We start from the raw sequence: 12,896 nt of genomic DNA, 5'->3' as shown, positions 1-12,896 counted from the left end.
ATAAATCATTCTAAGACATCTTCGTACAATTAAAGATACTTGCCTGTGCACTAAGTCATTACTTACAGTAGCATCTTAAGGCATTGTTTTCGTAACTCAGTTTTATTAAACATACACCTTCATTAGTCAAAGGAAAACTTTTCAAGTCATTGTATTCAATATTTCCGTTAAACTTACTACATCATGTCATTATTCTGTTTCATAATTAAGTACTTGTTTCAGTCCTCCAATGTAATAAGCAAATTATTCTATTAAGGATAAAGAAATCTTATTTAGAAGAGACATTAAGTTTATTACAACATTTAACGCATACAAGTGTTTTAGTAGTTATACAAGTATTCAAGAAATCATAAGTGTTCTTAGTAGTTTTACAAGTGTTCAAGAAAATCATATACAGTTATTCTTAGTAGTTATACAGGTATTCATAAGTGTTCAAGAAGCAAACATATACAGTTATTCTTAGTAGTTATACAAGTGTTCAAGAAAATCATATACAAGTGTTCTTAGTAGTTATACAAGTGTTCAAGAAAATCATAAGTGTTCAAGAAGCAATTGGATTTATTATATATAAAATATTTCCTCTACAAATTGGACAGCATTTCAGAGCTAAAAGACAACCACTGCACGTCACCATATGTTTACATGGTAGTATTACAATATTTATATTTTTATCCATACAAACTCTGCATAAAATATCTTCTTCCCAAGATTGTTCTGTACAGTCCTTGTTTTCAACAGTGTTAGTACAAGTCTCCGGTAAAGTTTTCAATCCCAGATCTTCAAGCGTAGCTTCTTGTTCCTCTTTATCATCAACTGCTTCATAAATTAAGTCCCGTACCCGTAAATAAATATCTGTACCCTCTTGCATATACCTCAACACGATTTCTAGACATCTACTTTGTATAATAAAAGGTAACAAATCTCTGGATTCCTTAAGGTACTCACTTAAAGCATATCTTATACTCTCCACAGGTATTAATTTTTTATGAATCAGATGTTTGAACTTATCCATACCCTCCATTAAGATATTAATTAAATCATTGTCTATAGGTTTTATAGGTAATGGTATTGTCAATCTAGCATTCTTAACAAATTCCTTGCCCCTTGCAAGAATAATGTAAGCACATTCTGGACTACATCTCGCATGTAACGTCCAAGGATCATCTTCTGGTCTCCAATTTCGTATTCCACAGGCGCAGTGATAGCAGCAGACGTGGTCACTTATACCTGAAAACCATAAAACAATCCAGCATTATCTCGTTACTATCTTTTAACTAATATTCATTATTTCTTTACTTATAACTCTATTAAGTTTAAAATAGTTAAAACACTTCATACCACAGTAAAAAAAACCAGCTTCTGCCAGCTCATGAGAAGTTTGCTTGACGCTTCCAGGCCATGTCATATCAAATGTCTCTAGGCGAGATTTATAAGTTACCAATCCTGGATTCAGCGATTTCCTAAATTTTATCAATCCCAGATCTTCCTTAGGAGGAGCACCACCTAAAAAAATATAACGTAGTTACGTAAATTATTCTTTAGAAGAATAAGATGTATCTATTTAAGCAATCAAGTTTTGTACAGAGTATATAAGACTGGTATAAGAATACATCATAAGAATATATACTTACTACTATCACTTATTTTCTTATTTCCCAGTTCTATTTTATGGGAAACAAATTCCAGTCCATATTTGAAAGCTATCTCAGACACCTCTAAAGAAACATTGTCACTCCTCTTGCCTCTAATAAAGGCACAGTCTTGATTAATGATCTTATGACGTCTTCTGGGGGTATCACCAACAATCCATGCACCTACTATACAATAACAAAATGCACACAAACAGTAATCACTATTGCGAAGGTAATAGAACCCATCTTCAACTAAGTCAATAGGGTTTAACCACTTAATGGGCCAATCCACAAATGTTTGTAGTCTAACTCCTGCACATTTAAGGCTTTCTATACTGTAAAACTTCCTGGCACACAAAGGATCCATCGTGTGAGGGCAGCACTAACTATTAGAGTAGGATAAGCAAGTATATATATCCCTAAAATAAGTATCGTACATCGCTACATATTTATCAGTTTCCCCATTTATAATAGACAGTAATTTCCTCTAAATACTTCTCTACTTAAAAATCCTTAAAGTTTCATAATTAAATAAAGCTCTTATATAAATACTTAGTAGACTACTTTCATTATTTATTAGACTTATTAGAAAAATACATCACTTTGGCAATCTCGCTAAAAGTATACTGTTACGTCATTATTCGTAGCTGCCGTACATAATGATAGATATATATATATAATTTAGTAGTAAATTCTTATTTAATCTAATTAAAATATATGCTTAAAGCATCTATATCCTAAAATGAAATATACTATTAGTTATAATGTAATATATAATATCACTCTAAGGTAACAAAAATCCTTATTAATATATTCAAATAAGTGGTAACTTTTACATTTCCCCCAATATAAGAGCGCGGACCTCACATTAGGGATATTATTACGACTATCTGGATCGTATCTACTACCTTACGAGGAAGAAAATTCACCATGGATACTGTTCTGACAACTTGTCAGGGTTATTTAACCGACGATTCATTTTGTAATAGTGAAACCTGTATTGTGTACGGAGTGAACTGTATATCCTGTGTTCCCCGAGGAATGGCCCTAGACTTAGCCAAGAAATATTCTCATGCTGACGCTTATAATGTTCGCCGACCCTTGTACAGTCTTAAGAGATGTATCCCTGAAGATCGTCCAGTACCAGGAACAATTCATATCTCTAAAGGAGAAAATCTTCCGTATATTGTTGCTATAGCCACACAATACGGTATTGGATTACCTATAGAAAGTAATAACATTGCTCAGGGAATTATAGAAAACTCAAAAGACAGAAACATGCTCTCTGGATTAAACGAAGATACATCCATTAATCGTCTCGTCTACTTCAAGAATGGTATGAAAGATTTATTTAACTTTATCAAGGGCTCTCCTCAAATTATGAGAGTTATAATACCAACAGGAATTGGGATTACATGTGTTCGAAGAGATAAAGTTTGGGAAAATACTTATCTTCCTGTTATTGAAGATATGTATAAACAGTTAAAACCCTACGGAGTGGAAGTTAAATTACTGTTTAACGAGGAGATTATGCAGAGGAAGAGCAAGTAACACTTGGCAACCTTTTGTGTGCGCAGTGTTTCTACGCGCAGCCTAAAGATGTATATATGCTTCCCCGGAGTGATCTCTTACGGTGTCCTCCTCTTCTTGGATGTCAGAATCTACTTCAAGCTTGGATATTCAAGGCTATGGAGATCAAGACTATTATTGGAGACTTTGCCTCCCTGCCCGTCTACAATAATCACGACTGTTTATTGTACGATCTTGATGCTACGAGTGTACAAATGTGTAAAATTGTGCAAGGATTGTGGGATCGTTACCCATATGCGAGATTACATCGTGAAAACTTTCCTTACAAAAACAGGGCTGTTGTATCTTATCGCAGTAACCCTGGTAGTATACATATTGGAGAACCACCTGAATTTAACAACAGGATGGATGAAGATCTCCATCTACCCCTTATTATTGGTTTAGTGACTCAGTTTGCTAGTAGACCTGCAACTTTACCAGCATATGAAAATCCTCCGTGTGAAGTACGAAGTTTAGATGAACATTTTTACGATGGACTTGAAAAAGATACAGAATATCAGAGATGGCGCTGGTTTGAAAATGCTCTGAAGGAAGCCCTTGTTTTCATTCTTAAAAGATGTGTTAAGAGAATTATTATTCCATATGGGTTTGGCATGTCAAGTTATTTGGACAACTGCGCAGTATGGGAAAGTAAATATTTGCCTATACTTGAGAAAATAGGACAAAAACTACGAAAACGAGGTATTGTACTCTTCATAGTACGTCCCGAAAACATCGTTCCTCCTCAGTCATCCACCCACGGCATCTTTGAAAATAAGATTCCATACATTGCTGTTCTTCAAAATGGATCCACAACTAATGCTACTGATGCTGCTAGGACACCTGAAGATGATGCTACGCCTGCTACCGCTGATGCTAGTTCACCTTCTATCAACACTAAGTTGTCTGATACAATTAATTCAACACCTGTTAATGTTACTACGTCTGTTGATACTAATGTTACAATGTGTGTTAGTAGTAGTTTTACAAATTTAGAAGAGAAGATGGATTGGGAATAATAATGTCTGTAAATAATTTATACTTTGTACATTTTTACAAATTAAATACATTGTACATTTTTACACATTAAATAACAAAATAGAAACTCGTGTGTTTATTTTCTCCCTTTTTAATGTCTAAATGTCAACTCTACTTTTCTGAGTATATAGGAAGAGGTACGAAACTTTTTCTGTCTTACTTCAAGATGGATTGTTCTATGTACATGCAAGTGAAGCTTAAGCGTTTGAATAAGTGTATTATAGATGCTGATTTTACTAGTGATGAAATTCTAAAACCTGGAGACTGTCTTGTCTACGATTCTCATAATTTATCTGGTGGATTTGCACAACTGTTATGGGAAAAATATCCTTACAGTAAAGTTTCCGAGTGTGAAGTGGTACAGAATAATATAACTCCTGGTGGTATAGTACTTGCTTTATCTCCAGAACCAGAAATAAAACCTCATATTATAGGACTTCAATACAGTAGCTCTAATGAAGATCTAGGATTACAGAAAGATATTATTAAACGTTGGAGTTTTAAATCTGCAATAAGACAAATTTGTTGTCAGGCAAGAAATAATAATTTAATCCAGCGTATAATTATTCCATATGGTATTGGGTTTAATGACGGAATAGGATGGAGTAAAGAAGAACAAGAAGAATGGGAGACACACTATTTTCCAGGACTAGCCCATTTAGCTTATGTTTTAAAGAATAATAAAAAAGAATTATTAATGGTTCGTATACCTCTTGGAGAAGATGTTACGGGGACTGGGAGAGAGAAGAAACAAGTAGAGGAGGGATCTAATAAACGGAAGAGAATGTCATAGTTAAAACTAGTAGATCTAAAATAATACGTATAACTAATTTGGAAACTACAGCTAAGAGAGAGGGGCGGAGCGTAACAATCTCCGATGTGATAAGCTAGGTCGGGATATATCTTGCCATAAACTCCCCAGCTCGGTCCAACAGCGAGAAGACATACTCGGATCGATGGCTGCTGTATACAGTAAGTGCTTATTGTATGATGTACTTACAGTACTCGTTATATTTGTTGTGATATAATTTTGCTTATTATTGAATATCTTTTAGTTTTGAAATATTATGATTATTTAATAGTCCCTGTGTTAAATATTGTATTTTTCTTTGTTTAAAGATTTACCCCATGTGATGGATGTGAAGAGTCTACCAGGGTTTGGAAGCATGCCTGATCTTGTGTCAGAAACTATATGGCAAAGTCCAGCTTCGACTGTTTTGTGGAAGAATATGCCCCTGGCGGAAAAACAGACTTATAAAGTGATGACACATACTGATAAATGTACGCATGAGAACATTGTTCCAGCTCTAGCAAAGTTTATTAGCAAAAATGAAAATGTTTTAATGATACTGATTGGTCGTGATTTTATAAAGTTGAAAGAAGAACTTCCAATGATAAAATGTGATATAGTCTTATTTAGCTTAAAAGAGAGTGTTACAGATGTACTCAAGAAACATGAGAATTGTCAAGTGCTGTTGCTGACGAAAATTCCTAGTAAGGCCGAGATGAAGAAAATTTCTTTGTTATTTAAAGGCGATAAAATAATTTGCACTTTTAGACCTAAACCTCGTTTTAAATACATATTTCCAGAATTTGAAGAAGTGCCTATAGGATGTAACTTAAAGGATAAATTTTTTATAAGAAAATTTGTGGATGAAATTGGTTCTCCAAATGCTGCAAACTGGTTTATTAATAAGTTGAGTTCTGAAGAACGAGAAGTGTATACTATAATGAGCCAGGATGAACTGCAACAGCAGGTAAATAGTAAGACTGTGAAAGAGCTTAGTATTATTCACCCTAAAACAGAAGAAGATGAACATTGGAGTTTAATTGATTATATGGAGGAGAGCTTTCCATCTTTTCCGTTAAATTTAATAAAGATGAGACCAGAAATAGGATATCATACCCCCCAAAAGATAGAAATAGAGGCAGTGATGAGATTTATAGGACAGGATCCTGTACTTGGTGTTTTCTCTGGTATGGCCTTTATTGAAAATCTTATTAGGATAAGACATACTAATGTGGTACGAGCTACAGATAATTACTCGAATATGGGTGAGAGTAAGTGGATGGAGGTTGAACAAATGGACGCTGTAGAAGCAGTTAGGACTTATTGTAATGACAGAGAAGTACTTCTAATGTCCTGGCCTGAATTGATTCGTGATGATAATGTTTATAGCGATGCTTTCTATGTTTTAAAGGAATTTAAGGGACAAAAACTAATCTATTTTGGAGAAGGGGAAGGGGGATGCTGTGCATGTGATGGATTTTTTAACTTGCTGGATAGTGAGTTTCATTGTGTGAAATCAAATACATGTTTTACTTATAATTCTTTTATAAATTCAAATGTTTATTTCTATATAAGACTATAGTGTTTATGATTTCTTGAACACTTGTATAACTACTAAGAACACTTGTATATGATTTTCTTGAACACTTGTATAACTACTAAGAATAACTGTATATGTTTGCTTCTTGAACACTTATGAATACCTGTATAACTACTAAGAATAACTGTATATGATTTTCTTGAACACTTGTAAAACTACTAAGAACACTTGTATGCGTTAAATGTTGTAATAAACTTAATGTCTCTTCTAAATAAGATTTCTTTATCCTTAATAGAATAATTTGCTTATTACATTGGAGGACTGAAACAAGTACTTAATTATGAAACAGAATAATGACATGATGTAGTAAGTTTAACGGAAATATTGAATACAATGACTTGAAAAGTTTTCCTTTGACTAATGAAGGTGTATGTTTAATAAAACTGAGTTACGAAAACAATGCCTTAAGATGCTACTGTAAGTAATGACTTAGTGCACAGGCAAGTATCTTTAATTGTACGAAGATGTCTTAGAATGATTTATATTGACCTTATTTGAAAATGGATAACTACCAAATGCTCAGTAGTAACTTACTGTGAATTAGTAATGTTACTGTTGTTGTTGTTGTTGTTGTCGTTGTTAATAACGATGATCTACTTACTTACTTACTAAAATGACAGAAACAACTAGTTTTGAGAATTAGTACAGAGATGATTAGAGAATATGTAGTGGACTGTAATGAACGGGTAAGAACATGTAGCGGAGGGATGGAGGAAAATTGTAAGAAAGGGTTGAAAGTTGGGATGTGTAAAGGATTGAGAGATTGTAAGGGATGGTATAAAGATGTGCGGAAAACATGCTACAACATGTAAAGTAGACAGTGTAGTGAGTTGGGCGGTGAACAAGCTAGGACTTGTAATGGATGGAAGGAGTCGGGTATATTTACATATGACTCATGTTTAAATAAGATATGGGACACAGTAATACACGCTACAACATGTAAAGTAGACAGCGTAGTAAGATGCGAGGCGAACATGCTGAGACATGTAAAGGAAATGAGAGAGAGATTGTAAGGGTTGGTACCAAGATGAGCGGAAAACATGCTATAACATGTAGAGTAGAAATAGCGTAGTGAGTTGGGCGGTGAACAAGCTAGGACTTGTAATGGATGGAAAGAGTCGGGTATATTTACATATGACTCATGTTTAAATAAGATAGAGGAGACGGTAATAGTTGTTTAAGTCTTGTATAAATGGGAAGACTAAGTACAGATCTGAACTTACAGAGAATATGCTATGAATGGGGAAAGAACGCAAATTAACAGCTACATTTAAATTTATGAGACTTGGATGAGATGGAGGAAGGTGGGAGGGGGTGAAAGATAATTAAACAGGTTGGGGTTATGTGTATACTCGGATAAGAGATAAGCTGGAGACGGACTTGATCGAATATATTTATGTCTGATGATCTAAGGCTAATGTCCAGATTAATTTTACTACGTTAGAAAATAAGGTGATCTTAAATCTCAGGGTGATTTAGTTGGAAAATAAAGAACTTGCACAAATGAACTAAGCTGGGGCACAAGAGTTGAAACTTGATAACTGAACTGGTTTTTATTTACTATGTCTGAAAATGTAGTTGGGTGTTTAAATCTCAGGGGGATTTGGATTGATAGTAATGAATTTACAGGAGTGAACTTGGACAGAGGACAAGAGCTAGAGTTTTATAATTGTTTTCATCATATTTACTATGTCTGAAATACAGAGGGTAAAAATTTCGGGGAAATTGATGGTTTATTTACAAAGACTTGAGGGTGGAAGAGGGTGGGGGACGAGAGCTGGAGCTCAGTAACTGACTTGATCTTATTTACTAACTTTGAAGTATGTCTGCTTTTAATTTTAGGGAAATTGATGGGTTATTTACAAAGATACGAAAGAGAATTAAGGCGGGGACGAGAGCTGGAGCTCGATAACTATTTTGATCTTATTTACGGTGTCTGAAATACAGAGGGTAGAAATTTCAGGGGAATTGATCTGTTACTAACGAAGATACGAGAGAGAGCTAAGGCGGAGGACAAGAGCTGGAGCTTGGTAACTGTTTTGATCTTATTTACGGTGTCTGAAATACAGAGGCTAAAAATCTCAGGGAATTTGGACTGTTACTAATGATTTTGTACAAATGAACTAAGCTGGGGACAAGAGCTAGAGTTTGATAATTGTTTGCATTTACTAAACTATGTCTGAAATACAGAGGGTAGAAATTTCAGGGAAATTTGGACTGTTACTAATGATTTTGTACAAATGAACTAAGCTGGGGACAAGAGCTAGAGTTTGATAATTGTTTGCATTTACTAAACTATGTCTGAAATACAAAGGGTAGAAATTTCAGGGAAATTGGACTGATACTAACGAAGATACGAGAGAGAGCTAAGGCGGAGGACAAGAGCTGGAGCTTGGTAACTAAATTACTGTATTGAACTACATTTGAAATATGATTATTTTTAAATTTTAGAGGGATTGGAATGATACTAACGAAGATACGAGAGAGAGCTAAGGCGGAGGACAAGCGCTGGAGCTTGGTAACTAAATTACTGTATTGAACTACGTTTGAAATATGATTATTTTTAAATTTTAGAGGGATTGGAATGATACTAACGAAGATACGAGAGAGAGCTAAGGCGGAGGACAAGCGCTGGAGCTTGGTAACTAAATTACTGTATTGAACTACGTTTGAAATATGATTATTTTTAAATTTTAGAGGGATTGGAATGATAGTATTCATTATACGACAGGGGACTAAGGTGGGGGAACGTGAGCTAGAACATGCTTACTAACATGATTTATTTGTGTAAAACTGACTTGCTTAATGAAAAGGAGCAAACATACGATGTTGGAAAATAGTTGAACTGAATGAAAGGAGAGAGAGAGAGAGAGAGAGAGAGGAGGGAGAGAGAGAGAGAGGAGGGACGGTCCAGATATTATGAAGATAAGATAAGATTAAGAGCCGACTGGCTGGCTGGGCGCAAAGTAAATAAAGGCGACGCGAGAGATTGCGAGGTAAGGGGGGAGGGAGGGGGGTGTGATGTACGAGACTTGAAAACCATGACTTATACAGATAACTTTCTAAATTTATATGAATAACTAAGGCTTACATAGACGATTTTGTAAGTTGAAAACATGTAAAATATGTCCGTAGAGTTCTCATGGAAACCCTAAAGAGCTACATACGTTACTTGAATTTCTCCCATAAGCCCTTAACAAACTTCTAAGTCTCGGAAATTATTTTTCTCATAAGAAATCCTTACTTCTAAAATCTGTGACATAAAATTTACCTGAAAACCCTGGCTCACACGCGAGATATTGGAACCTCAAAACCCTGGCTCACACCGACGATATTGGAATCTGAAAACCCTGGCCCGCACAGACGATATTTTCCCTTTGGAACCTGAAAACCATGGCCCGCACAGACGATATTTGACCTGAAAAAAAATATCGTCTGTGTGGAGCCATCCCTACTACTGGCTGAGGCACACAGACCTAGACAAGGAGGTTCATCTGTGAACCGACGTCGTGACCAAGCCTCAGGGAGCGGGGCTAGGCCTAAAGAGAGTAAGTCTAGAGTAAGCCATAAGCCACACAAGGTCAGTGGACCCCGCTGTTTTACTTGCGGCCAGCCAGGTCACAAGGCAGCAAAGTGTAAGAAGAGCAAGCGTGCAGAAAAGGGGGGAACACACGCACAGATTGCTGGTCTGGGTGCCCACGAGGGAGGTGATCCTCTGGAGCACACCCTGGAGACAGCAAAAGGTTTAGTAATGGTAAGTGGACCAAGGTCTTTCGAGACAGGGGAGCTACCACCCATATGGTCCGAGAGAGCCTTGTCGAGCCTGGGAACGAGACAGGCAGAACCATTCATGTAAGATACCCTGATGGTAACCATAAAGACATGATCGAGGTATCCCTGATTGTTGACACACCATATGTAAAAGGTAAAATACGAGCGGTGAAATGCAAGGACGCTGTATACGGGTTGTTGTTGGGAAACGCCCCTGGAGTGTCAAATGGTAAGAGTCGGTCCTGTGGAAGTGACTCACAGAGAACGGGACCCACACCAGCTGGAGGTGACGTCACGCGCCAGTCAGCTGGTAGCCAAGCCATGGCTGCCTCCCCAGCTAGGGAACAGAGGCATCAGGCGCAAGGAAAACGGGGAAAGTCTGCTCCTTTCCGCCAACAGAAAACGAGATCTAGGTCAAAGGGACCCGCGCGGTCCGCTCCAGCTGGTGGCCAAGTCAAGGTCGCCACTACCCAGCCCAAGGAACAGAGGCGGCAGGGTAAAGGAAGTAAGAAATCTTCAAAGAGGAACCGGGAGGGGACAGGGCTAGTTCCCCACCCAGTACACACTGCATTTATCGCAGGGGTGTCAGTCATCAGTGATGACAGCGAGGTCGGTCAGCCACGATTGTATAATCGCAAACAGAAAGAGACATACAAAGATGTAAGGATTAGCGATCGACTGACCTCAGAACAGAGTACGCAGGACAGACAGCTGACTAAGGAGTTCAGTGGCGTACTCTCGGATGTGACCAAGGTAGCTGATGTGGAAGGCTACCGAGTACCGCTAATGGAAAGACAGGCGGTACGCACCAAACCTTATCCTGTTCCCCATCACCTAGTTCCCCAGGTCAGGGCAGAACTGAAGGAGATGGAAAGAGAAGGTGTAATTGAGAAGTCTACTTCCCCCTATTCCAGCCCCATGGTGATAGTGAAGAAACCTGAGGGGGGAGTAAGGATTTGTCTGGACTTCAGGAAATTGAACTCGGTCATAGAGTTCGATGCAGAACCCATGTTTAACCAGGATGAGATTTTCGCTAGGCTAGCGCCAAGCAAGTATTTTTCAAAGCTGGATCTGACCAAGGGATTCTGGCAGATCCCACTGCATCGAGACAGCAAGAGATGCACAGCTTTTATGACTAGTGAGGGGCTGTATCAATTTACTGTGCTTCCCTTTGGGCTGGTGAACGCCCCCGCAGTGTTCAATAGGACTATGAGGAAGGTCCTGGGGGGCATCGGAGGAGTGGAAGTATTTGTGGATGATGTACTTATCCACTCTACCACCTGGGAGGAGCATTTGCAACTGCTGAGGCAGGTATTCTCACGGTTGCAAGGAGTTGGCATGGTTGCCAAGCCTACCAAGTGTGAGGTGGGATGCGCCGAGGTCAAGTACCTGGGGCATGTGATCGGTGGAGGCTGTGCCAAGCCTCTACCTGATAAGATACAGAAGATACAGGATGCTGTACCACCCACCACCAAGACGCAAGTGAGGTCATTCCTTGGTCTGGTGGGTTACTACAGGAAGTTCATTCCAGACTTCGCCTCTGTAGCCTATCCCTTAACAGAGTTGACAAAGAAGGCTGCCCCTACTAAGGTCAACTGGACGGGAGAGGAAGGAGCTTCTTTTGCTTGCCTGAAAAAGAAGATGGTCGAGCAGCCTATCTTGAGGCTACCCGACGAAGATAAGGAATACATCCTCAGAACTGATACTTCCAATACAGGAGTGGGAGCTGTACTCCTGCAGGAGCATGACGGCCTAGTGTGGCCGGTCGCCTACTACAGCCAGAAGTTGAGTGACGTAGAGCGTCGGTACTCGACGGTCGAGCGGGAACTGTTAGCAGCTGTGGTAGGCATTAAGAAGTTCTATCAGTATGTGTATGGAAGGCGGTTCACCTTCCAAGTAGACCATCAGCCTCTTAGCCACTTGGGTACATTGAAGAACGCTAATCCTAGGATTATGCGGTGGGCTCTATTCTTACAGCAGTTTAAGTTCAGGGTCGAGTACATCAAGGGGACCGATAATGTGGGTGCTGATTGGTTGAGTAGGTCGCACACGCCAGAGGAGCAGGTCAGTGACCCGGTGCTCAGTGAGGTAAGCGGTCTGCACTTAACAGATGAGGAACGTGATGATACGTCATCAAGGTCGGAGGAGAGTGAAGACAGTGCCTCTCCGAGTAGTCCATCTCAGGGTGTTGCTAGTGTGTCCGGTATGACACAGACTGAAGCCGGAGCTGCAGAGCTTGGGGTTCAGCCTAGCTTCGAGGCGTCGAGCCGGCTAGAGCCTGGCCCTGGAGCCGAGCACCACTCTGCGCCTAAGTCAGGTAACACTACCCAGGACGAATCGGAGGAGTCACCCCAAGTCTCTCAGGGCGACGACGCATAGAAAACGGAGTCTCCACCCACCACTACCCAGCCGGAAGTGAGCTGTCAAGGTGTGTGACAGCTCGTGCACAGTGCACCCTCGAGCTGGTAAAATGGCGGGGTGTTCGCTTCCAGTGAAA

The 12,896-nt window shown here is 38.8% G+C and overlaps 1 protein-coding gene across 1 annotated transcript; it reads right to left on the bottom strand.

Moving 5' to 3' along the window:
- Nucleotides 1-426: 426 nt before the first annotated feature.
- Nucleotides 427-2,087, bottom strand: LOC138367898 (baculoviral IAP repeat-containing protein 8-like). The gene is made up of 3 exons (XM_069330145.1): nucleotides 1,632-2,087; nucleotides 1,339-1,503; nucleotides 427-1,227 (listed from the first exon to the last, which is right to left on the bottom strand). The coding sequence occupies exons 1-3, from the start codon at nucleotides 1,996-1,998 to the stop codon at nucleotides 542-544; spliced, it is 1,218 nt and encodes a 405-aa protein (XP_069186246.1). The 5' UTR covers nucleotides 1,999-2,087; the 3' UTR covers nucleotides 427-541.
- Between the last annotated feature and the right edge of the window lie 10,809 nt (nucleotides 2,088-12,896).

This window comes from Procambarus clarkii, chromosome 3 (genome assembly GCF_040958095.1).
Source record: "Procambarus clarkii isolate CNS0578487 chromosome 3, FALCON_Pclarkii_2.0, whole genome shotgun sequence".
Taxonomy (NCBI): Eukaryota; Metazoa; Arthropoda; class Malacostraca; order Decapoda; family Cambaridae; genus Procambarus; species Procambarus clarkii.
The sequence above is the reverse complement of the archived record's forward strand: the minus strand, read 5'-3'. Positions and strand labels throughout refer to the sequence as shown.

Excerpts from the sequence above, each read along its gene's own strand:
- LOC138367898 (XM_069330145.1), bottom strand. The coding sequence starts at position 1,998 with ATGGATCCTTTGTGTGCCAGGAAGTTTTACAGTATAGAAAGCCTTAAA. Across the intron at positions 1,504-1,631 it reads TAAGAAAATAAGTGATAGTA|GTGGTGCTCCTCCTAAGGAA; the intron begins GTAAGTATATAT and ends ATATTTTTTTAG. Across the intron at positions 1,228-1,338 it reads AGCTGGTTTTTTTTACTGTG|GTATAAGTGACCACGTCTGC; the intron begins GTATGAAGTGTT and ends TATGGTTTTCAG.